At 51.4% G+C, this 25,791-nt stretch overlaps 2 protein-coding genes across 2 annotated transcripts in view; one reads left to right on the top strand and one right to left on the bottom strand.

Annotated features, from left to right (window-relative positions):
* Window positions 1-20,556, bottom strand: part of SMG5 (SMG5 nonsense mediated mRNA decay factor) — a 30,967-nt gene extending 10,411 nt beyond the window's left edge. Inside the window, exons 1-12 of the mRNA XM_082298508.1 lie at window positions 20,406-20,556; window positions 14,231-14,329; window positions 13,524-13,647; window positions 12,735-12,891; window positions 9,712-9,801; window positions 8,322-8,411; window positions 7,366-7,444; window positions 6,663-6,788; window positions 6,143-6,211; window positions 4,066-4,274; window positions 3,782-3,919; window positions 1,988-2,689 (exon numbers count right to left, since the gene is read on the bottom strand). Coding sequence (XP_082154634.1) covers window positions 1,988-2,689; window positions 3,782-3,919; window positions 4,066-4,274; window positions 6,143-6,211; window positions 6,663-6,788; window positions 7,366-7,444; window positions 8,322-8,411; window positions 9,712-9,801; window positions 12,735-12,891; window positions 13,524-13,647; window positions 14,231-14,329; window positions 20,406-20,482 — 1,960 coding nt within the window. The 5' untranslated portion in view covers window positions 20,483-20,556. The remainder of the gene's footprint in view (window positions 1-1,987; window positions 2,690-3,781; window positions 3,920-4,065; window positions 4,275-6,142; window positions 6,212-6,662; window positions 6,789-7,365; window positions 7,445-8,321; window positions 8,412-9,711; window positions 9,802-12,734; window positions 12,892-13,523; window positions 13,648-14,230; window positions 14,330-20,405) is intronic.
* Window positions 20,557-23,218: 2,662 nt separating this feature from the next.
* TMEM79 (transmembrane protein 79) lies at window positions 23,219-24,791 on the top strand (the record flags this gene model as incomplete). Its single annotated transcript, XM_082298565.1, has 3 exons — window positions 23,219-23,939; window positions 24,130-24,343; window positions 24,587-24,791. 3 exons carry the CDS (start codon window positions 23,219-23,221, stop codon window positions 24,789-24,791), a joined length of 1,140 nt encoding a protein of 379 aa, XP_082154691.1.
* Between the last annotated feature and the right edge of the window lie 1,000 nt (window positions 24,792-25,791).

Raw genomic sequence — 25,791 nt, 5'->3', positions numbered from 1 at the left:
CTGAATCTTGCCAGTGCTGTAGGCCAGCTGGATTTGGCAGCAGGATGCAGAATGTTTCCTTGCTCCAGGGAAGCTGGGAGGAATGACAAACAAGACTGAACAGACCCATGTAGTTTTATGTGAAATACAAATAACTCCCTGTAGCACATCAGATCCCCATTTCCAGCTGTTTTTGCCCAGAACATCACTCAGTTGTATAAGTTGAGTGGTAATGGAGACATGGTAGCTCCACCTGCTGTGCTTCTCCCAGGGGTTCAGCATGGAACACTCAGTGAGGCACATTCGAGGAGTCACAGGGAGGCCCTCAACGCCTCTCACACACACCTGGGTTACATCTTCCACACAAACTTCTACATGGGCTTTGGGTTGATAATCTGTCATCTCATGGAGAACTTCCTGTCCTTCATCTGCCCTGTCTGTCACCAGAAGCAATAGTAAGTGTCTGATTAGATATTTCACAGGGGAAAAGGGAAGATGCAATCTTGAATACCTGCTGGAATTGTCCTCTGGAGCCAACATGGCTTCACTATGCCAAATCGTGGCATAGTGAAAAATTTATTGGCCTTTTACGATGGGGTTATAGCAGTGGAGCATGAGGGAAGAGCAACTGACCTCATCTACCTGGGTTTGTGCAGAGCATTTGACACTGTCCCCCACAACATCCTTGTCTCTAAACTGGAGAGACACGGATTTGATGGATGGACCACTTAGTGGACAACAACTTGGCTGGACAGTCATAGTTAAAGAGCTGCAGCCAACAGTTCAATGTCCAAGTGGAGAGCAGTAACGAGGGGAGTCCTCACAGGTTTAACATTTTAACATCTTTGTTGGTGTCAGACAGTGAGATCAAGTGCACCCTCAGCCAGTTTGTAACAACACTGAGTTGCGTGGTGGGATCACACACTGGAGGGAAGGGATGGCACCAGAGGAACTTGGACAGGCTGGAAAGGTGGATCTGTGCTAACCCCAGAAGGAATAGCAAGGGCAAGGAGAAATGCTGTACCTGTGTCGGGGCAACTCCAAGCACAAACACAGGCTGGGGGAGAATGGATGGAGAGCAGCCCTGGGAAGAACTGGGGGGAATGGGTTGACAAGAAGCTCAGCATGCCATGGCAACATGCACTGGGGGCCCAGAAAGCCAAAACTGTCCTGGGCACCCCCCCAGCAGCGTGGGCAGCATGTGAAGGGGGGGGATTCTGCCCCTCTGCTCTGGACAGACCCCCCTGCCTCCAGCTCTGGGGGCCCAGCACAGGAAGGACGTGGAGCTGCTGGAGTGAGTCCAGAGGAGGCCACGGAGATGATCCAGGGGCTGCAGCCCCTCTGCTCTGGAGACAGGCTGGGAGAGCTGGGGGTGCTCAGCTTAGAGAAGTAAAGGCTTCAGGGAGAACTCAGAGCTCCTTCCATTGCCTAAGGGGGCTCCAAGAGAGCTGGTGAGGAACTTTGACAAGGTCCCGGACAAGACAAGGGGAGGAAGGTAAACTGCAGAAAGGTAAATTTAGATGTGGTATTAGGAAGAAATTGTTCTCTGTGAGGGTGGTGAAGCTCTGGCACAGGTTGCCAAGAGAAGCTGTGGCTGTTCCATCCCTGGAAGTGTTCAAGGCCAGGTTGGATGTAGTTTGGTGCAACCTGGTCTAGTGGAAAGGGGATGAAATGACATGGGCTTTAAAGTCCCTTCCAAACAAACCAGCCTGTGAGCCTGTGATTATCAGAGCTGTTTGGCACTTAAGTCTGCAGAGCAGTAGTTCTGGTAACCCTGGCTGGCCAAAGGTGTGTCCTTTGCTCAGTGCATATATTCCCACATGCTGGGCAGCAAAAATAAAGCTCCTCCATCAGGAAATGTCCAACCCAAGGCCTGCTCACTACTTGGTCAACCTGCTCCTCCAAACCTGGCCAAAGGAGACCTTGCACCATGGGAAATGGTGAATTAGTAAACAGACTGCTATAATTTGCAGTTTTCTACAGAAAATTACAGTAACACAGCCCTTACCTTGCTCTGCCAAGCTGGGCTTCTCCAGATCTCCATTGACACATGGCTTGCTCTCTATCCCGTCCTTCAAGGCAGGTGGTTCACTGTTGGGTTTCAAGAGGATGTTGCTGAACGTGGGAGCCAAGCGAAAGCACCGTTTGGTCTGGAACAGCTGGGTGGACATGGCCTGGAGATTACTGGCTATGCTTGCATCATTAGTGCTCAGGGAAGCCGGCCCATTGACTGCTGGATCCACAGCCTCAATCTTAGAGATGCTTGGGCTCTTGGAGTCCCCCAGCCCACTGCCATCTACACAGTTTTTTAAGGCCTCTTTGGGCCCACTTTTGCCTTGGCTGCTTCCCTCCTCACCCGGTTCATCCTCCATGTCCTCCAAGTCAGACCGAGACTCTTGGCTGTTCATGTCGGAGTCTGTCTCCACATCAAAAGCAGCTTCTGCTTCCTCATCACTCTTCTCTGAACCACTCTCTGAGCCATCACTGCCCTTGATGGAGCCCTGGCTGGAGTCAGAGTCAAAGCCCTCACTCAGGTCGCTCTCATCCACCTTCTGGGGGTGGCGGCGGCGGCGTAGACAGGAGAGACGAGAATATTTTTTGCTTTTCTTGCAGTCGTTCTTCCGCTGTTCCTCGCTGGGCTGATGATTGGCCAACTCAGCTTCAGCTTCCTTCTCAATTGAGTTCACAGGCTCCCGTGGCTCCTGGTCATCTGCATTTACAGGGAGAATATAAGTTCAAGTTACAGCGTGTTCCACAGGCTGCTGCTTGCCAGCCCTGGGCCCAGGGAACCAGGGCTGCAAACTTCAGCCATCACTTCCATCAGCGTCTTCCACTGCAGAATAAACAACCCCAGAAGAAGGACTCACTTTCTAAAAGCACCCAGGAAGCCCTGGGAAGCCGAGACGACTCCTGCCCGAACTGGGCTACTCTGTTACCAGGCAGCCTCAGTGCTGCATGCTGCTAAACCAGCATAAACCACAGCTGAATTCTAACTCTCCTCCCCAACTTTCTACAGTCAAGAGCTGAGTCACCTACCAAGCAGGGCAGGGACATGTGCTCTGTAACCACACTGACCTGACCCAATCCTTTTCTTAACCAACACGCTCGGAACCTTTCTAGCAGCCCTGGATCACTCTGACAGCTTCAGAACCTGCAGAGGAGGGGTCATTCATTGTTGCTTTTACCAGAAACTCCCTCACCCTGCATTCAGTGAAGTATTGCAAATTGACTGTATGCAGGGGAAAGGTTTAGCAGTTTTATTCTCTGCTCAATAATGATGGGCTTGCATCATTATAATGCTAATAGAACGATTAATTGCTTCTCTCCCCAGCAATTCAAGAGCCACCCTTGCCTGAGCAGAATTGAGGTATGCTGAGAGGGCCTGTCTCCTCCAGCCCCACTCAGCCCCCTTCTGCCTCCCCCAGCCCAGGTGTTTTACCCGAGATCATCTCCTCAATGGAGGAGGAAAGCAGCCAGTAAACAACAGCAAACAGAGCCAGAGAATAAGGTCTCAGACTGGGGTAAACAGATGATGAATGAGCTGCCAAGGGATACAGAAAGGAAACTCCTTATAAGGAAAGCAACCTGTCCATCCTGTGGTGATTCAGACACTCAGAAAGAACATCCAAGTGGAGACGACTCAGCACATCACCCATCTTCGGGGATTCCAGACCAGCAGTGAAAGATCAGTATACCTCTGCACTACAAAACCCATGCCCAGGGGAGAAAGGGGAGAAAGGGGAAATACAGCACTATAGGCAGGCAACCTGTGAGACCCAGGTGCTGCTGTCTGTTCTCTTACCTGTGCCATCACTCTGAAAGGCTGGGACAGGATTTTCCCCTTCTTCTAGCTCAGCCTGGAGGCGAATATTGACATGATTTATCAGGTGAGAGAAGAGGGCCAGCGTGAAGGCAATGGCTGCACTGTACTGCTTGGAACCTGCAACCAGACAGCACAGTGAGACAGAGGAGGTGAGCACCTTATCGCAACGTGGACAGCATCTCCAACAGCAATGTTCAGACAGCATCTCCAGCCTAGCTGTGCTGCTGCATGTTCACAAGATTTCCAAACAAAGCACTGGTTACCTGCCCTCTTGAGACTGTGAACACTCATAAGGCAGATGATCACCATGCGAAAGATCAGGAGATCAGGAAGGAAGGAGTAGCCACTCTCATACTCTTCTTCATCTTCACTAGTTGAGCTCGGGTTAGGAGGAGAGGGCAGGTAGAATAAGCACAGGTTGAAATCCTCCAGCACAGACTGGCAGAGAGACGTCAGCTCAGAATCCAAAGAGCTTAAAAAGAGTGAAAAATAAATAAGAATTATTAAGATTCATGCTCGTGGCATGTCTGCCCAGAAACTGAACCAAAACTGGCAGTTAGGCTGTCCTTTAGCACTAGGCAGGATGAAGCATCAGGGGATATACTGCAGCTACGGGAAGCAAGTGACATTAATCAGATTACGTTTTCCTCTTTAAAGCTGCTAAACTAAAGACAAATAATACCTAGAGATGGGCCACCAAAAACCAGATGAATTTTCTCCTGGGAGCTCATCAGTGGCCATTAAGATACACAAGGCACTTAAATGCTAAAGGGAGCAAAAGTTCTAGATGCACTGCTCAGTAAAAACTATTACACTGCCACACACATGGGACTCAGCCTTTCCTCCTCCCACATCTCTCCAGCAGCCCTGTAAGAATATTCCAAAATCCTCCACAGCTATTCAGTGCTTCAAATGAAGCATCCATGAGATCAATCCAATGGGCTGTGGGAGCCTCCTAGTTACAAAACAGACCTGTCTGTGAAACTTCCAGCAAAGCCTTTTCAGGGGAAAGTGCGCTTAGGAAATTGAAGTAATTCCCAAATTTCTTATGTGCTAAATACTTGTTGAGTGGATATTAGAGGAGCCTTGTAGTTCCACCTCAGTATAAGGCAGGATTGGAAAGCCAATCCCATACTGGGCTGCATGAGCAAGGGCAGAGCCAGCAGGCTGAGGACATGTTCTCCCTCTCCATTTAGCACTCACAAGGTGGCATCTGGAGCACTATATCCAGTCTTGGGGTCCCCAGGACAAAAAAAACCACCAAACAAAAACACACTCACAAACTGGACTTAGCCCAGCAGAGGAACAGAGAACATGATGTATGAGAAGAGGCAAAGAATTTGTTCAGCCTGAAGGACAGAAGGCATGAGGGGTGTCTTCTGTTTCCAGATGCCAAACGGGTGATTACAGAGGACTGAGTAAGACTCTCCTTAGTGGTGCAGAGCAAAAGGAAGAGAAATTATGGGTACACACTACAGAAAAGTAAAATGAGACTAGATGAAAGGAGAAAAAATTCTATTGTAAAGGTGGTCAAACACTGGAAAGGGGACCAGAAAGGTGTGGGATTTCTGTCCTTGGATCCAGTCAAAATTCAGTGTGATGAGGCTCTGAGCAAGCTCATCTGACTTCACATCTGCATCTACCTTCACAGTGAACACTACTTTGGGGAAGTACTGGAGCCCCAGAAGGTCCCTTCCAACCTAAACCATTCCATAATGAATTTAACTGCAGCCTGTTATCTGAGCAATTTAAAACACCTGTTCAAGCAGTAAGAGGTTTATTTAAAATCACCTGAAAACCTCCCCAGCAGAGAGAGAGAAAATCCAATAAAAAAATCCAAAAGCCCAAAATCACAGAGCTGTACAAAGCCTCCCATTTATTCTAACACAACCAGGTTTTGGTGTTTCTGTGAACAAGGTGTTTGGTTACAGACTTCCAAGTGCAGTGAACAGCCCCACACACGTGTGGATGGCAACTCTTTGCTGTCCCATCAGCCTGAACACAGGGCTTGCCAGGAAAAAGCATCTGATGACTGCATGGGGTAAGCAAACACCAAAGGCACAGTACAGCACAGAGACAGCTGCAAGGCTCAGGAGCTCAACACTCACTCAGGCTGGCTTGATTTAGACAAGTCACAAAGTATTTAACCCTTTGGTGTTTCAGCCTCCCCTGGAAACACAATCTACTTCATGCTCCATGCACAGATAGTCCAAAGTCTTGGGCCTTCTGGCAGAAAGCCTCAGCACAGGCACTGTTATCCTACAGGAAACCCTCCCTTCCAATTCCAAGGGCCGGCTACTGTGAGTTATCAATAGAAGATACAATCTACCGTAACCTTACCTGCTCTTTGGCTGCAAAAGACTCTGCAGGTACATGAAGCTCACCAGCAACCTCTTAATGTCTTTTCCTCTAAAAAGATGGAGGAGAAAACACTGTAAAGCAGGTGCCCCATCACAGAGATGGGCTGGGCTGACAGAGCTCTATTAACAGGTAAATCAGGTTTCAACTGAAAAGTCCATTCTGATGAAACTGGAGAGAAAGAAGACAGTTTATACACTGCCAACTTTCACCAATATGCCCCAACCCTCATGAACAGTCCCCAACTCCAGGGGAGAGTGAGAAAATCTCTCAATGCAACCTCTACACCTGGCCAGCATTTAGCTTTTCTCCTGAAATTATGACCCAAGAGAGCAAGAATGGGGTCTAGAGTGGGGCTCTCAAAATTCTGGGAACAGTCACCGTGCTGAATGGCCCGTCTACCAGCTCCACTTCCCACAAAGACACTACTCTCAACCCAGAGGATACACTAGTGGCACTGCAAACTCTCAGCCTGCACCTCTCCATTTCTTTCCCTTCTTACCTTTTCTTGCTTGGAGACAACTTCCTGCTTTCACATTTCTTCAGCTGATGATACATCTTGGCTGCTTTGTCATATAGCCGCTTCAGGTTCCCATAGGCACCTTCGAAGGACACTTCAGACTGGATGCTAAAGCACCAAAACAGGCCACAGTGAAAGTTACTTTGCCATAAGGCTGCTCACATTTTATGGCTTTAACTCACTAGTGAGTTATTCAGGCATCGAGGCATGAGGACAGGTACCCAGTGCTGCTGTCTGAACATGCTGGGCAACTTAACTCCCACCGATGGCTACAAACTGCACTTCAGCTGCTTCACAGCTTGCACCTGCCCTGCTTACACATCTTCTCAAATCAGCGTTTTCAAGCCAGGAATTCCACCCAGCACACGCCACAGGGTGCCTCCCTTAGCACCTCCACCCTGCTTCCAGCCTGGCTCTCCAGCTCACACAAGGGGCTTGGGCAAAGCCCTCTGGGTGCAGCCCTGCACAGGTGATTAGTAACCAGCACAATGCTTTGATTTGACCGAGGCTTGCTCTCATTACCACCAGCCCTGCTCAAGGGCAAACCAAACTCATCTCTTTCCCTTCCTCTAAAATTCATTTGCTGAAAACAGTGCCAAGCTCAAAGTAAGAAGAGGATCTGGCACCCACAGCAGCAGTGCGTGGGGCTGCCCTGCCTGAGACACCCAGATCCACAGGAACTCACCAGCGTAAGTAGCAGTAAGTCGCTTCCACATTGTAGTATTTGCTCCCTGCCAACGTCCCCAGTTGGTTGAAGGGCATTCCTGTCAGGAAGGAGAGAGGCAATGGATTTCACTTGGAATTCTCCAGTGGCCCTGGCTAGAAAGCGGATCCTTTCCCTTTCACTACATTTCCATACAGGAGGGAAGCCAGGAGACACAGAGTAGCAAAGCTGCAGTACAAAGACCTGGACTACTCAATCCTTCCACTATCCAGGGTTTGTTTTCTGTTTTACAGAGCTTTTAGATCCTCCCCACCTTGTGCCAGTTATCTGTGTAAGAGAGAAGAGCAAACAATGCCTCCTCCTCTGCATTAACAGTGCTGTGGCCTTGACTCCATATTCCTTGACATTGACATCATCAGCATCTGAAAGCTCTGTTCCAGCTCCTGTGGTGCAGAAACTGTGGCCACTTTTATTTGGGAACAGCCTCTCAAACAGTTCAGTGAGAACTCTGCAAAGACAGCGTGTAGAGAACACGTGGCTGGAATCGCACACTCTAAGGTGTGACAGGCCCTCTACTCTGGCACCGATGTGTTCCCAGAAGGAGGCACTTCTGAAGGAGGAAGCAGCACATGAGATTTTTTTTTCAGGGTAAAAGGGGAAGGTGACCAATAATGCTCTGCTCCTGGCAATGGAGAGCTGGATCTGCCCTTAGCCCACAGGTACATCATCACCACAGTCAGGGAAGTCTGAGCTTCTCAGATGAGTATGGTGAGGTCACTGGCAAAGAGCACCCTGGCTTTAACTCCTCTGTTCAGCTTGCCAGCAAGAGAAGTTCTCAAAGGAAGCAACTTTAACCAGAGGATAAAACCAGTCCTCTCTCAGCTGCAGGATATAAACTTAACCAGTGTAGTACTACATTGCTTTTACATTGCAGCAACATGATTTTAACAATTATAAATTCATGGTAAGTCACTCACCAATTTGTGGTGCAACAGAAAGGGCTTGATAGTAAAATCGCTCAGCCAGCAGCTCCGTGTCCACACCTGCCAGCTCATTCTGATAGCGAGCTGAAAGGAAACCACACACCATGCATCAGAAACCCAAAGGCAGCGTCTGCTGCAGAGCAGCAGTTTCCCTACAGATTAAAAATACCACAAAACTTGAAATACTGGCCAAGTCAACAAATCCACCAAAGAACTGCTCTTGGCAAACACTGCAACACACAGGGTTTGACAGGCCTGTATGAAACACTTTTCTTTCACCTGCTCACACCACACACCACAACTCCTGCTCTTCCAGACAAGGGCAGAGCCCACCACACTTGCAGCATCACATGAAGAAAAGGAAGATGTTCTTCTGATCCATGTGTTAACTGCTGATTCATCCATCCTTGAAGTAACTCAGAGCTGTGCTCCATTTTCCTGTACCTCAGACTATATTCTAGTACAGCAGGGTGTAAAGCCTAAATCAAGTCAGCTGACTTAATAAAGTACCTGACTGTGTCTAGACTGGACTTTATTCATTTATTGTCTATTTTTTTTTTTTTTTTTGACAAATGTAGGCATTTTGGAAACCTTAGGTGACAGCACTGTGAAAAGGCGAGCACACTTCTCGCCCACCACTCAGGTAAGTCATTCCTACTACCCTCACAAGACATTTATTTGCAATGCCATTTTTAGGCTAATTCATATGCAACACTAATACCAAACAGCTTTCACCAGCTTGGAGGCTGCAGCATCAGACACATGTACCTGCGCCACACTTCCAAGAGCTGCTCTCCACACAGCCACATTTTCTCCCTGCCTTTACTCCCACATGTTCACAATCAAGAAGCTGACACACTTTCCACACACTTCAGGAGGTCGTGACTGTGGGACAGTCATGCCTGCTTATAAAACGGATGACACACAGCCAAGCATAATGACAAAAAACCCGGGGCTTTGCAGCGGCAAAACTCTGGACTGATACACAATATTGCTTAAATCTGATTTTCAGTCCCATGGTGCTGATGGCAGTGGCTTTGTAAGGCAAGTCACAACTGTGCAATCTGAACTGAACTCTCTTTGATCCTTCACACTGTTGAAACAACGTGAATAAAAGCAAAGGCTTCCACTCTTTCACAGCCATGGCTACAGCTGCTTAGCAGCAGCAAACTCCTCACCCACCTGCCCAAATACAAAGCTCCTGCAACTTGTAGCAGTTCAGCCATGAGGATTTCAGCTTATCCCAGTCTGTGACAAAGATGTCAGAGGGAAACAGAATCTGCAAGTAACCTTGGCTGGTGCCCAACAGCAACAGCCTCACATGGCACAAGCACCATCTTCTTCCCATTTTAAAGGCTGCCCTGAGAGGCAATGCTGTCCTTACCTAGATCTCCCAGATAAACCAGACATCGGTGACACGCCATCTGTGCCCACTCCATCTCCTTCTCTGACGCAGACACGGGTTTCTTGCAGCCTACGAGCAAACACAGAATCACTTAAGAGCACTGGGTGGAGGCTGCTGGGAAGACACAGAAGCTGCCCATGCCGCTGCCCAAGACACCCAAATCAAATCCCACACGGTCAGACCCCACTGCCAGCTGTGCCATCTTGTAGAGCAGCACTGGGTCACTCTTGTCAAAATGTGGAAAATAAATGCAGAAAAATACTTAGAGACTCTGCTGTTCACTCACTCCCCTTGGACTCCCTGGCAATGGGGGCAGTGCGTGTCACCGCACCACCAACAGGCACTGAAATAAATGACTGTCACCTCGTCTACAAGGTCTGCCACAGAGACCTGGCTCCATCTGCCCTCAGATGAGAGGACAAAGGCCAATTCCTGTCTGTGTGATCATGTGCTCACATTAGCACTGAACACAAGTAATAAGGCTGTTTTCACATCAGCATGGCTAATGAGGCCTTTGGATGGGAGCAGGCACACATCCCTGGAAACCAGAACAAACTCTGAGCACTGGCACTGGGTAGCAGCACACAATGGGGACAGACCCTCTCCAACACTCAAGATGGTAACAAACTCATTGTCTCAGGACCAAGATGCAGACTCAGGACTGACCAACCAAAAAAGGGAAGAAGGTAAGGTAAGCAAAACTAGGACAGAAATCTGCGCTGTAGGCAGGACAGCTGGAGCCAGTTAGGGAGAACTGCCTCTGGACAAGAGTGCCTTTTGCAGTGGGTTCAGAAGGGCAACCGAGCTGGTGACAGGGCTGGAAGGCACAACCTGGGAAGAGAGGCCACAGACTTCAGGCTTGTCTAAGTTGGAGAACAGGAGGCTGAGGGATACCTCATTGCTCTCTGCAGCTTCCTGAGGAGGGAAAGGTGCCAGTCTCTTCGGCATCCAGTGATAGGGCACATGGAAATGGTTCAAAGATGCATCAAAGGAGGTTTATATTGGAGATGAGGAAGCCTCTCTTTACCAGAGGGTGGTCACACCCTGGAACGGGTTTCCTAGAAAGCTGGTCAATGCCCCAGACCTATCAGTGTTTAAGAGGCATTTGGAATATGCCCTTGACAACATGTTTTAACTCCTGGTCAGCCCTGAGTTATTCAGGCAGTTGGACTGGACAATCATAGGTCCCTTCCAACTGAAATAGTCTTGTCTATTCTATACTAAACTTATAAAAAAAGAGCTGTTCAGGCAGTGGAAAGTGTCAAAAGCAACAGAGGAGGACTGTAGCCAGCTGATCTGAACTAACCAAAGTCATCAAACATGACTGAGTTCCTGTAAAGAGCACATCCCACCTCCCCCTCAGCCAGCAGGGCCACAGTTCAGCCAGAGATCAGGAGGCAAAGGCTGCTGCGTCTGCACTTCCCCTCCGGAGAGCGCCCGCTGCCGCTGGGTCCCCAGCGTCACGGATTCAGCCTGGCTTCAGTCTTCCTGCTGCCAAGGACTCACACCTTCTAGAGGAGAAAGTTCCCTCAAGCAGGAATCCCAAAGAAGATTTTGAAGACCGATCCAGTCTGCGCTCTGCTTCCCTTCTGGCTGAGGCTAAAAGGGTAGACATGAAATCTGGAGGCTGCAGTGACCAGTAAGGAGCTGTTCCCACTTCCCAACAGGTGTTGTACAAGTCACATTGTACAAATACACAGCCGTAAATACGTGTCCACATACACCGCTGGACTCACGCTCCCTTTTTTGCTCTGACTACTCTCGCTCCCATCCATATAACCATCAAGCTGTGCCCACCCCAATCCGTGGTTTATATGGGATCCTTTCAGATCCATCTTTCCTGGATAGGCAAAAGTTCATCTCTGCTCTCCAGTTACGTGCTCACCTGCAGCATCCTTCTAATTGAAGAGCCCAAACACACCAAGAAACCTGAACAAGGGGAGCCTTTCATGTGCAATCACCCCTCAGGGTATAAACCCACAGGGAACATGCATATTGAGGATTTATTAATTCTGCAGTACTGAGATACATTTCAAAAGCAACAGTTGCCAAGAACATCAGCCTTTTAAACCAACACTTTGAAGCCAAGAGTGATGCCATCATCTCCCAGAACCAAGAGTAGGATCCCAGCAAGTAAAACCTTCTTTTGCTAAAGACACACTAACTTCCCGTAGCCAGGTGCTGCCATCCTGCCCCCTGCCAGCTCTAAGCACATCAGTTAAACCCTTGCTAATACAGTTCACAAAACAGAGGCTTCATTTCTCACCTGGAAACCCCCCACAACAGAAGCACGTACCCTGAGGCCACTGAGTACAACCCTAGGCAAATGAGAACAGACCATTACAAGATAATAGAGGATGTGAATGCACAGGCAGTCTTGGGCTGTTTCAGGACTGTACATACTCTTATTCTTCCTTCCCTAACAGGTACAATACCTCAGACTTCCCTGCACCTAAGGGCACATCAAAGGAGGTTTATATGGGCCAGCTAACATGAGCTACAGGGCCTTCCTGTGTTCTCAGTCCAAGATTCAATAGCTGTTTCAAAGCCACACAGTGAAGACAGCACAGACAGAAGAGGCACCAAGACGAGGAACAGTGTCTTACATATAGTGAATAGCATGTACTGACAGAAATCTGTTGATTTCAAGAATCTATTCCCCTGTTTGTCTGCTTTAACTAAGCTTTTAACAACATTCTATACAGCCAGCAATGCTCTTCAATTTTCCATAAAAATCTGCCATCACCAGACAATTTTACTAAAGAACTTTCTCAGACTGTTTTTTTCCTGTTAGAAACCCTTCTTTCTTCCCTAATTTAGTATTATATAAAAAAAAAAAAGTGCCACAGAAAAGAGAGCAGGACAGTCTTTTCTAAACAGAGACCTTGCTAATCGGGAAAAAAAATTCCTTTGAATGCTGAAACAAAGATGGATTACTGCAAGGGGATATCACCTGTGTGGGATTCAGCCTTGCCCACGAGCCAAACACCTTGAGCACAAACCTATGAGAGGGTCCGTCACATGTGTCCAGTCGATGCAGCACTGCAACTCCAGCTGATAATGAGACTGGATGTAGAGCAGAAGATGCTGGTAAAATCCTATGCCAGCCACCAAGTGAGTCCGGTATGCGCACTCCAGGGTGCTGCGGCTGTGGATGTGCTGGGAGAAGGAAAAGGAGCACGTTAATGCAGTCTGGAGCGCGGCTTAGGCTGGGCACCCAAGCTGCACTGAGAGTGAAGCAAGACAGTGGTAGCTCAGCTGGAACTGGTTTTGCACAGCTCTGTACCTGCTCCTGCTCAACAGTGTTCCCTCTAGTGGTATTTACCAAGGGTCAACATCGGGGAGGAATACTTGCAAAAACAAATAAATAAAATCGAAGTATGCAGTTAGAGCACCTTAAATGCACCCAGACCCCTGGAAAGCCAGCAGGGCTCATAGCACCAGAGAGCACTGAGGACCCTCTAGTGATCAACTCTTGTAAAAACAATTAGCACTGACAAAGCCTCTTAAAACTATCGCTCTACCTGGAGAGATCTATCTTATGAAGAGGGGAACACAAAAAATAAGCAAATTCTGTTGAAATGCCTTCTGCAATGGCAGGTCTCTCAACAGCATGTTAGTGCTTACCTGCCTACTGCCAGACACATAGGACAGCTCCATAGGAATTTGAGAGTGCCCAGCTTCCTACCCTGGGCTCAGATCACAGCTTCTCCAAGCAAATGAAGCTGTAAACTTCACCTCATCCACTGCACAGCCAGAGACCTTCTCATGCCAGAGCCATAGATACCTGCCTTTTTATTTGTTTTAATGAGCTGAATAACTTCATAGTACACCTTTCTCCAGAGCAGTTCTTCTGCTTTTCTTCCATAATCCACTGGATGCAGGAACATCAGCTTCACACACAGCTCCCGCAGCCTGGGACAGAGAGCAGAGCATTCTCAGTGAGCTGCTGCAGCCTCAAACATAGCTGCCACTATAGAAGCACGGAAGAGGAAAACCCCAATCCACTACAATGGCTCAGCCTGGATCACTCCCACACAAGAGCACCTGGAAAAGCCATATACTTAAAACCAGTGCCCACCGGACTCAGATGGCCATCAGTGTCTTCCTGAAGTGCAGTAATGACAAGAATTGGCTTGACAGCTTAAAAAATGATTAAGAATAATCCTCCTTGCTCAGCAACCCCTAAAAGTGATAGATTTTAGACACGTGTAAGAAATTTCTGCCCCACAGTTTATATTACAAGGAAGGAACTGGCCACACAAAGACAATTTATTTGTATCAATGGCACCCAGGAAAGCCTCCAGCCATGGACTGTGCTGCTCAAACACAGGTCTGAAATCCAGCCTCTGCTTCCAAAACCTGGAAGGATCCCAGGTCAACAGGCACACTAACAAACCAAATAAGCATTAAAACTGCAGATTCAACAGCTCCACGTGTTGCTTCACACAAATTTTCCCCAGCCAAATACAAAACACAAGCACACTGCCCAACTTACTTGTTCCTCAAGCTGATGTTCTCTGGCTTGAACACGTCCTGATAAGCTGCCTTATTGCCAAGGATGAGATCCAGCCGGTGTACGGCCTCAACCACTGCCCTGCATGAGAGCACAGAACCAAGAGTTTCAGGACAGCAGGTCACCTGGGATCACTGCAGATCAGAGGTGTCTGCAAAGAACCACACTGGCTTATTTAGTTCCACTGTCAGCCCACTGCCCTGTACCACTACACCACAGTTACTGATCTCCTTTTTGCATTCTACTTGAAGGTGGTTATGGAAAGCAGAAAAAAGCAGAGTTACACACATTATAGGCATTTTGCTGCAGAACAGTGGTTCAACCACCACTTACTGCTGCCTGCCTGATCACATATGTCAATTATTTCTACAGTTGCAAAATCAGAAATGTCTCTGGCCACGTTAGCAACCTCAGTAATTAAACCTGCTATACCTACACTCAGATTAATTTAAATGTCTTAAACACTGTGATTAAAAAAATTGATTGAATTCTAATAACTACTGTTTTGCTGGGGTAAGTTTTAATGGTGTAAGAATCAAACCTCTACCAATTCCTGTTTCCTTACCAACCTGCCTACGAAAGAAGGCAACACAAGTCTCTCATTTGCCAAAACTTCCCCATCTTCACTACAGGGATTCACTGGTTAAACCCCTTAAAGTTCTCTCAGTGACAGATAACAGATATTCAAACCCAGCATAAAAGAGGAAATTTGTTCCAAGGTTTTCTCCCCTGAAAGCCAGCCAAAAGACAGAGTGAGCGACCTCTAAACCTCTGAGCCATGCAAAAAAGTACTTTGGTGAATCATTGCCCAAGACCCTCCTGCTAGAGGAAAAATCCCACACCACGTGTAAATCTCAAGCACTCAAAAGTTTGTAGCTGTGAACAAATCACACCACAATTCTGAATGCTGCAGTGAAATAAACCCAGGGACTTTCAGCACCATTAGTGCTGAACCTCATCAATACCTCAGGAACAGCTCAATAAAGCACAATCAACTGTCAACCCCTCCTACACAAGAGGTCACCTCCAGCCTCCTCCTTTGCTCTGCCTGTATCCAAGGTCACCAAACCCACTCCTGAAGTTAACTTTCCCCAGCTCTTCTTTAAGCAGTACATCTCCCAAGCCACCAGCTACCAAACTCCAGTGGTCCTTGTTCTTCCCCTCAGCTTCAAGTCTACCGCACCCATTGTCATTCCTCCTTTGCTCCAATACCTGTCCCACCGGGGCTGCTGAGCCTGCTGCACCCAAGAGCTGCTGGAGCAAGGAGCTGAAGACAATCACAATGCGCTGCAAACACAAAAGGCAGGACCAGAGCAAATTCCCACCAAGCAGAGCAGTGAGGTGCTGCAGCCAGTCTGCTCCCCCTCCCGAAATCTCCGTCACCTGCAGATCGGGAACTCCCCCACCACGCTCACAGCACCACACAGTGACTGAGCCTGCTACTTCTGCACTGATGGTGGCAAATGGAGCACAGGGCACTCCCAAACCAAAGCCTGGAAGCCCATGTTCTGGGAGGCCGAAACCACCACCACTTCCTTGAAAACTAAAGATATTACTGCAAAGTAACCGACGGTTTCCTATGCCAGCATCTTCCCGGTGAGGCCAATCTCTCTTCACAAACTCACTACACCCAAAGGAACCTCCCTGAAAAAAGCCCCAGGACATTCCGGAGCTCACAAAGAAAATGTCCCATCTCCTGCTGTGCCACAGAAAGCCTCTCACTCAAGGTAAGGAAATTTCACTTGTTTCCAGTAACCACAGAAATTGACAGGAGAAGGGAAGCGTGGGGAACAGAAGCATCTCATGCAACGCGCTGGGAGAGCAAAACACCATAGACTTGAACCAACTTCTTCCTGAATAATCATGAAGACGACCATGGAGATAGTAAGAATCACACGAAAAATCCTGTTACATCCTTGACATCCAGTCCCTCCTGCTCACTGCCCTCTTTCTCATACAGCCTGAAGGGCGTTTGCAAACTCTGACAGCTGCGTACCCTCACAGCAAGGAAAGAAGCAAGTAAAATACATTTTAAGGTAACAGGCACTGAGTATGCAGCATCCAGCCAAGCTCATATTGGGGCTGGGACATTCCAACAAGCCCCCCGGTTTAGTTTCCCCACAAAGCACAGGCAGTGCACATCTCCTTACTGTAACCTGGCACTGCTGTCCTAGCTGTGGCTCTCAAAGTCCCTCCCTCAGCACACCAGGAGCTGACTGGCTTCCTGTGCAAAGGGTGACCAGAGGAAAGGGGAACTGCAGGTTCAGTCACTGATTCCCAGAGAGAACTATCCTAAACTACAATTGTTGATTCCTGACATAGGCAGTAAAGCAGCTGTAAAATGACATTCGGTGAGCGCTGAATCTCAGCTGTGCGTGTCCAATACAAGTGCACATGTCCATGACATTCAGTGTAGGAAATGATCCCAGTGGCCTGCCAAACAAGAAGTATGGAAAAGTTTCCTTCTAGGGACAGGCTGAGCAAGGACACTGGAAGGTATTTTACCTTCCCCTCAAGGTGGCCCAGAGGCCATCTGCCATACAACCTAATTTTCTACAACAGCCCTGGATGGGCACATGCACACACTCAGTGTTTCTGCTGTTCTTTCAGGGTTTGTAAAGAAACAGATTTCATGACCGGAGACCAGCAAGGTTGACACACTGGGATGTGGTTCGTGAGCCCTAAGGGACGCCCCAGCTGAAACATCACCTTGTCCACACAGGTCCCATGGTGCTGCTGGAAGAGAAAGAGGGAGCAGTAAAGCAGAATCTGTGACAGCTGGCCCTCCCAGGATCCCACATCTGAGGTGCTGAGGAAAGAGGACTCGGTGAGGACAAAAGGCACAGGAGCCAGCCTCACTCCAGAAACGTTGGGAAACACCAACACAGGTGCTGTGGACCATGCACTGATGGAAATGCACTTTAGCATCGATACCCTGACTGGCCTGAGACCACAGGTTGAACTTTTCCTAGCAATTAAGAGGACAAATCCTGTCCCAGGACCCATTTTTCTACATGCTGTGCTTAAACATTGCTTTCAGACAGCACATCAGAGCCACAAAGGAGGCACATCAGATGCTAGTCTATTAAAAGAACAAGTACAGCACATGGTGCCAAGCAGGGTGGAAACAGGCCAATACCAAGTCCTCTCAAGCCATACAGACACTGATCTGCCCCCTTTCCTCTGTGCCATTAACAGTCTGGGATGGAGCAGGACAGTGGGGAGAATTATTTGTCCCCTCTGTTTCTTTATTTAGTACATCACTAAGAGCCACAGTGTCTGAGGAGTAAGACATTCCTCAGAGAAAAGACCTGCAGTCATTCATCTCTGCTCTGGCATGTGTCAGTCCACAAATCATACTGTCTGGAACAGGCTCCACACAGGAACAGCAACGCTGAGTCCACAAGCTAATGGTTACCCAGAAACCTATAAAATAAACCTGGTCACCTTATGCTACAACATGCATTGTAAAAGTGGACCCAGGATAATGCAGTTGCCACATTCCAAGGTGAAACCTGGGAACTATCAATCTAGGAAGACTTGGAAAAGATCAAAGAGTACCCTATGAGCAGCGATGGGCACCCGCATCTCTGAAAGGACACTCCAACAGCCAACATGCTGCCAAGGACCTTGGAGACCTGAGCTCAACTCCCACAAGCTGACACAACGCTGACACCATGGGATCACAGTTTAGAGCTGGGACTGTGACATTCACGCATCTGTGACTCAAAGGCGCCACTTAGTGCAATAGTCATGAGTTCCCAGAGACCACAGTCACCACACGACAGGCTGCTTGGAGGGCAGGAAACTCCCACTTCACGCAACCCCACTTCAGGCTGAAACAGAGAAGAAGTGACAGGAGACTGTTAAGGTGGGAACTTGCTCAGAGAACTGTCAGCTAGAGAGACGGAAATTGTGGCCACTGCAGGTACTATAAATCCTGCGCTAAAATCACAATGCTTCCTCCCAGCTAAAGAAGAGCTGTCCCTGCAGGAGGGGGGTGGTTCTTCTTGTGCTGTAAAAACGCTCTAGAGCAACCGCATGCCTTATTCTGCTATAAAAATTCAAACAGAAAACAACCCCTCCCTTGCCTGGATGACAATCCCTCATCTGGCCACAGGCCGTTCTCCTGCCGGCTGCAGCAGAACGTGAGGTTCCACTTGTCAGATGAGCTGAGCAGCACCAGGAACGCAAAGCAGAACAGGTCCTGAACCACAACAAGAATGGTTTCAACAAAACATGTTCTGTTTTGCAGGCAGAAACACAAACATCCTGTACATCCTCTCTGGCCCTGTCCAGCACTCCTTGGGAGGTGGCGGGCACAGCAGTCTACTGCTCCAGCTCAGCCTCCAGCTGACATGGCTGAGATCACTGCAGGTGTCTCAGCGTGGCAGCAGACACAGAGGTGCCCGAGGTGCTCCAGGCAGGACTGTGCAGCCCATACCTCCAGCACACTGAGCTGCTGGGTCCCACTTCTGACTTCGCACCAAGAAAAGCAACCCACTGAACCTCCACAGTGCAGGAACACGCTTGCACTGAGCACACTGTGCAAACAGAAATAACCACCACCCAAACCTGCAGTTACTGGTGGGGATTCCTGGGCACAGATCCTGCCAGTGGCCCCAACAGGAGGCAAAGCCCTGCCCTGCTGTAGAGGAGGGCAGTGAGGTCCCATGAGGTGAAAGGACACAGTCAATGTCACCAAGACAGAAAGAAATGAACCCCCATGTAAAATTTGTCTCTTGTCTCCATTACTTTGCTCATCTTTGAGACCCAGAGTTGCTGCTGGAACTCCTGTGGATCTGTGGTACTAACAGGGAACCTGAGTCAGAAGGGATCAATTTCTGGGCTGCACTCACAAAACAAATCACAAGCGGAGCAGAGACAGCTCGGGGCTGACAGCGTGACACCTCATCCCATGGGACGTCTTGGTCTGGGGGTCTGAGCTCACAAAGACCAGCAAGGAGTGCCCCAATCCTGTTCTCTGTTGCCATTTCTAATGGACAGTGTGGAAATGTGGGACCAGAGTCCTAGGGAGTGCTTAACTGGAAAGATCTGCAGCTGGAGCAGTCCTGCCCTCCACGCAACAGCAAAGTGCCCCAGCTCACCCTCCTGCTCCTCACACCCTCTTCTCCCGCACTCCTCATGTAACTCCTGCCTACAACCAAAGCCAGAGACACCCTCTCCACCCCCCCTCTCCCTGGATGACTCTACATCTCACCCTTATCCCACTGTATCCTAACAACTCCTTTCTCGTCAGCCCCCACCATCCTCCCTGAATCCCGCAGAACTCCTATGTCCTGACCCATCGTCCGGGGTGTCCCCTTACCCCTGACCCCCTTCTTACTCTCCCACCTATCTCCTTCCCCCATGTCTCCATTCTCCCATCTTGCCTGGATCTCCCACAGCTCCTTCCTCCACCGTCCCTTGGTCTGACTCATCTGCCCTAGAGCCACCAGACCCCTTTTCACCAGTGCTGCCCCTCCTGTGTTGCTTATCCTCTCTGGATCTCATACAACTCCCATCCCCACATTCCCTTTCCCGGTCTTCCCTAAACCTCCTTCTTCTCCTCTCCCTTTGCACTGCATCCTTTCCCTAGATTTCCCCAACTTCTTCACTTCAATCTTCCCTAAATTCCATCATCTCCTTTCCCCGTCTTCTCTGAACATCCCTCCGATCCCCTTCACCCTCGTTCCCCCCGTCTCCCCTGGATTCAAGAGGTCCCCCCCCGCCCCGTTAATCCCTGCTGTTACCTCGATTCCGCCATCTCCTTCCCCAGTCCCCCGAATCCTTCCCTGACAACTGCCCCATCTCCTTTCCTTCCATCTTCCCTAAATCCCCTTCACCTTGGTCGTCTCCAACCTCGCCCAACCTCCCCCGCCCCAATCCCCTTCCCTCCCGTCACCCCCAGTCCCCGCCGGACCCTGCCCAGCCCCATTCTCCCCCTGCTCTCCTCAGGCATCCCCTGTTCCCCTCCCTCCCCAGATCCTTCCCCGTCCCCCTGAGTCACCGCCCGAGCCCTTCCGCGCTGGCCCTCCCCAGCCCCATCTGGAGCCGCCCCGGCTCCTTCCCGACACCAGCTCCCTCCAGTGTCCCCCACCCTCCGCCCCTTCTCGGCCACTCCATCCCCTCTGGCCCCCCTCGCCCCTCTCCTCACCGGTACAGCCGCTTGGTGTGCAGCACCTTGGCCTCCGGCTCGCCGCTCTCGCCGGCGGCCCCGCCACCCTGGCTCATCGCGCCCGCGGCGGGCCCGGCCCGGCCCCGCGGCCCCTCAGCACCGCCCGCGCCGCCGCCGCCGCCGCCCCCGGGCCCGCTCGGCCGCCATGGCTGCCCCCTCGCTGCTCTCGCGAGATTTCCCGCGGCTGCGCCGCGCCGGGCGGCCAGGGCGGCGGCGGGGACGACCTCGCCTCGCGAGAGCGAACTCTCGCCACGCGCCCTCACTTAGTGCTGGCAAACATGGCGGCGGCGGCGGCGTCATCTCGCGAGAGTTCCCCTCGCTCACGCACGCGGCCGCCGTGCCAGAGCTTAGTGCTGGCAAACATGGCGGCGGCGGCGGCGTCAGGCGGCCGGGGCCGAGTCGCGGTGCGGGCCCGGCGGGAGCGACGGGCCGGGGTCCCCCTGCCCGGATCGAGGGCTTCACCAGAGCCCCCCCGCGTGGCTGTGGGGCCAGGAACGCGGGGAACGGCGCAGGAATCCCTCGGCGCTCTGGGATTCCGCCGTGACGGGTGTCCCCAGGCATGCGGGCGGGTCCTGTGGGGTCGCGGCTCCCGCAGTGGTGCCTTGGAGCTGAATTATATGTCTTCAGGCTGAGTCTTCTGACCTTTTGTAAACATAACCGTGCCGTCAGATAATATCTGTAACAAAAGTTGTTGAATAAAATAAAAAGACTTCGTATTTCAAGCATTGTGTTAGGTTACGCCAAATGAATATTCATTAGGTAGGCGGGGAATATGTACTGGATAGACGCGTTTATGTAAATTTTACTGTACAAAAGATGTAGCTTCGTGTTATTCTTGGTGCTGAAGAAAATGAATACAAAAGCTAAATTTTTTTAGCAATATAATATTGAACATTTGTTAGTAGAACAAAGGCAAATCACAGCGCTGGGGCACTTGGCAATATTGCCAGAGGCGCCCTCCATTCATTTCACTGTGGGCTTAAGTACTCTCTTAAACTGTTACATATTCATTAAGCCCAGAAAGTCATTTACACTTCACTCAACTTTCCCCCCTGTCCGGTCTCTGCCCCTTCCGCCAGCACGCCGCCTCCTCGGTACTCGGGATCGCTTCAGAACTGAAGGCAGGCACTCCCCTCCGGTGCCTCCCCAGTCTCCAGCCGCCTCTGCAGCTGCCAGTTCCCTTGGGCGGTGTGAGTTCTGATGGGAGAACAGTCTTCCTGGGATACATGCGGTTTATCTTCTTTGTTTCTCTAAGATATCTTGGCTCCTGGCTCTGTAGTTTCTCAGCTCAAAAGACATTTGTTACCATGTATTTATTAATAAATTTCTTAACATAGTACAACTATTTCCAAGTTACAATTTACCTTAATCTCGTTTCCACTTAACTACATTTTACCTTAACACTATTTTTACATAATACATCATCACTTATACATGTTAAAGACATATTCACTCATTTATCACAGTGCGCTCGATTTGTGGAAAACTCCACCTCGCACCCTCGCAGAATAAACAAGGACTGACTTGTTTGTCTCCTTTCTAAACTGTGCCTGTGTTTAGGGAGCTCTGTAACTCGGCACAGCCAGAAGGGCCCGGGCAAGGAGGGATTCGGGTGGGTCCCCTGCCTGACATGGGGACAGCACCGGGGCTCCCCGTGTCCCCCCCGCCGGCGCTGCCCGGCCCGGGCTGCGACGGGCTCAGGGTCCGCCCGACTGGGCGAGGCTCCGCGCCCGCCCCTCTGCCCGTCCCACCTGAGCTGGTTCGGCAGGTTTGAGGTACAGAGGCGGCCGGGAGAGTGCCGGAATCCCGCAGGGTCCCGGCAGAGCTGTCCCGCGGCCCCCATGGCCCCGCGCCTCTGCCCGAGTGAGTCCTGCAGCGAGGGGAGGTGGTGCCGCGGGGGAAGCGGGGCTGGGGGCTGGGAGCGGGGCTGGGGTCCGCGATCCGGGCGGTGGAGGTGCGGGAGGCCCAGGAAGCTGTTTCAACCCTACTTCCGTGTGTGGATCTCGGAGGAAGCCCCAAGCGGCTCCGTGCCTCAGTTTCCCCACACCTGTGGCCAGGCCAAGGCTCCTGCTGATGTGGCAGGGATGAATGTGCTGAGAGGAGTGAACTGATCATTGCAGGAGACAGACGGCAGCACCCAGGACGGGCCAAGAGACAGGGTTCCCCTAATGGGTAACAACGTGGGACCTCTGCCTGTACCTCCTGCACCCTATGGAAGGGCACCCAGCAGCCCCTTTCGCCCACCCCACATCAGTCTCAGCTACAAGAGGCAGCAAACCTGGCCGGCTGTAGCCAGGGTTCCTGGAAGTAGACAGGTCACCTCTCCCCAGGGCTTGGCTGGTCCTGGCCCAGGACAGAGCCACAGAGGAGCTGGTTGTATCATCCAGGCTGTGTTCAGCCAGAACCCCCAGGATGTTTGTTCAGTGGGGGAAGCAATCCCCAGGCTGACCCGTTTTGCAGCCAGATCTGCACCCCCAGGGTTCACCCTGTCTAGGACAGTACCTGATCCCACTGCCAAGGGCCAGAGCACAGGGACACCAGGCACTGCTTTCCCCTCCTAGTGCAAGGACGGGCAGGTGGTGGGGGCTCCAGGGGTGCCAGTTTGCCCCCACTTTGTAACTGGGGCTGTGCACGTGACCCCAGATTTCTCATTTCTGATGTAAATTTTTCTGTCTCCTTTCTCCTGGTCCAGGGTGAAAGCAGGAACTGGAAACAGGACAGGAACTTCATCCCCTCTGAACACTACAAGTGCCCCCAGCTGCACCCCCAGCACTGCAGAACTGGACGCTCTCATGGCTGCTGCGGACCCTGTCCTGCCCTCCGAGGAGGTGGTTTTGCTGGAGCTGGGGAAGGTAGCCCTGGAAACGGTGCCACCAGCCCCAGATGAGCACCTGGGAGACCCTGATGCCACCCTGCCATGGGACCGGTGCCAGCAGAACACCCAGGGCCAGCCGGACCTCGTGGAGATGAAGAGGCGCTCAAGTCCTGAGGGGGGCCATGAAGACCCAGAGGAAGCTGTTCCCACCTGCCCCACAGTTGAGGCTCAAGTTGAGGAGGTCCCCCAGTTACCTGTGATGGCGGCCCACGTCTTTGTGCCCATAGACCCACAGTGCATCGAGCAGAGCCCCTTCAAGCAGAAGCAGCACCCCACCCCATGGGCCCAGGAGGAGGGCAGGGGGGACCATGTTCCCCCCAGTGACAGACCCAGCAGCCTCCATCACAAGCAGGTCTTCCTCCCCCTCGGCCCCTCGCGCTACCGGGGCCCAGTGGGCTTTGAGGGGCGCATGGTCAAGCCCCCAGCTGAGCAGTCGCGGTGCCCATGCACCAGGGAGTGTGGCACTGATAACCTCAAGGCCATGGCATCAGTGGCAGGGGCCCTGCTCCTCTGCCCTTGTCTCATCTACGGGGCCTACATCTTCTTGCCCTTCGACGCCCCGCTGCTGCCCACCGTCAGCGCCCGCCTGGTCTACACATTGCGTTGCGCCGCCTTTGCCACCTTCCCCGTCGTGCTGGGTGAGCCATGGGCTTGGAGTATGAGCACTTTGCTCCTGCTCTGGGCTGCATTAGCCCTGGGGCTGAGCTCTTTGTGGTTCCGTTGCTCCCACCAGGAACACCAGATGGAGTTTTTCTCCCCTCCTGGTGCTCCCCAAACCTCACCATGACTCCTCTGGGCACCCAGTCAGCCCCTCTCTCTCTCCCTCAGGAATGATCGTCAGCGGCATCTCCCGCCTCTGCTCCTCTGCCCTGGAGCCCTTTGGAGAGCTCCACCAGGAGGTGGAGATCCACCGCACTTACGTCTCCCAGTCCATCCACCTCTTCATCCTCTACTTCTTCAACATGGCTGTGCTGGCTACCTACCTCCCACAGGAGCTCCTCAAGCTCATCCCACTGCTCACAGGGCTCTTTGCCATCTCCCGGTAAGTGACTCCTTCACCCTGGGGTGCTGTTGCGCTCTGGCAGCACCAGCAAACACCATCCCTTGGTGCAAACTCCCACTCTGGCAACACCTCACCCAGCTCACCAGAGCCAGGTGGGGTTCTTCATCCTGCATCCCACTTCCTACAGCAGCCATGTCCGGGAAACCCTCACTGGTCAGAACCACTGAGTGCCAGCCCCATAGCACCACCCTTGGCTGAGCCCGCACTCTCTGCCTTCTCCAGGTTGATTTTCTGGATGTCCTATGCCATCGGCCGCTCCTTCCGTGCCTTCGGCTTCAGCATGACCTTCCTACCACTCCTGGCCATGCTGCTCTGGAACCTGTACGGCATGTTTGTCCTGGAGCCCGAGAACCTCCTCTCTGTGGCAGCAGCAAAGCCTGAGGGCCACTCCAAGGAGAGCCAAGCCAAACTCCGGCACTGGGGGTGAGGGAGGCCGGGACGTGGGGCGCCTGGACCCTAAGAGCTTGAGCCCTCCTTGATGCCCTGCCACAGGGGTGCTGGCAGATCCAGCTGGGCCCCTGCTCCTTGCATGGCCACAGTGAGGTTTTGCTGGGCCCACAGAACCAGGCTGCAAACCCTCTGCACCAGGAGACTCCTGCTGGAAGGGGAACAGAGCAAGACACCGCCAGCCCTGTTCCCTGGGGATGGGGTGGGATTTGCTTCCCCTCCTGCTAGAGCCAACTTTACCCAATAAAGCCCTTTACCAAGCAGCTCTGTGGCTGGTTTGGGGAGGGTGAGTTAAATTCCCCACAGAATGACTCAGAGCTTCGCCTACAGGATGCAATCATCCAGCCTCAACATTATGTTTCCAAGAGGGAAAAAATGACGTTTCCCCCAAGACTGTCCCCCTCCCAACCCTGCATCCCACTCCTGGGTCCCTGCATTGCTAGTCTTACCCTGCTTGTCCCTTCTCTTCCTCCTGGTGGAGGTTTAGCGCCCAGTTCACAAACCAGTTGGCCAGGCAGGAGGGAGAGAGCCCTCCCCAGGGAGGGATGCAGAGAGAAGCCAGGCTGGGTGACACAGCAGCAGGTTTGCCACTGCCCAGGGCTAGGGATGGCCAATTCTCCCCAGGATGGATGCTGAGCTCCTCATTCTGCAGACATGAAGGGGCCCCTGGGAGTCACATGGTCTGATGGTCTCAGTTCTCAGTCATAACCCAAAGCAGTAAAAAATCCACCCAATCCAGGAAAAGCCACTCCAGGTCCAGATCTGCCAGATGTCTGGCCTGTTCCACCTCCCATCCTGCAATGCTGTATCACAGGAACATCCCACCCAAACCAGAGAACAGGACTCAAGGACCTGGAGGAATGGAATGAAGCTGTGTCAGGGGAGGTGTCTTGGTTTGAAAGACAGGTGTCTGCCAAGGAAGGCGGGAACCTCCCTTGGAACACAAAATGTGATCCCCTTCCCTCCAAATTATTATAACT

This window comes from Coloeus monedula, assembly GCF_965178545.1.
Source record: "Coloeus monedula genome assembly, chromosome: 29".
NCBI classification, from domain to species: Eukaryota; Metazoa; Chordata; class Aves; order Passeriformes; family Corvidae; genus Coloeus; species Coloeus monedula.
Note: the sequence above shows the minus strand (reverse complement) of the source record. Positions and strands in the feature narration are given on the sequence as shown.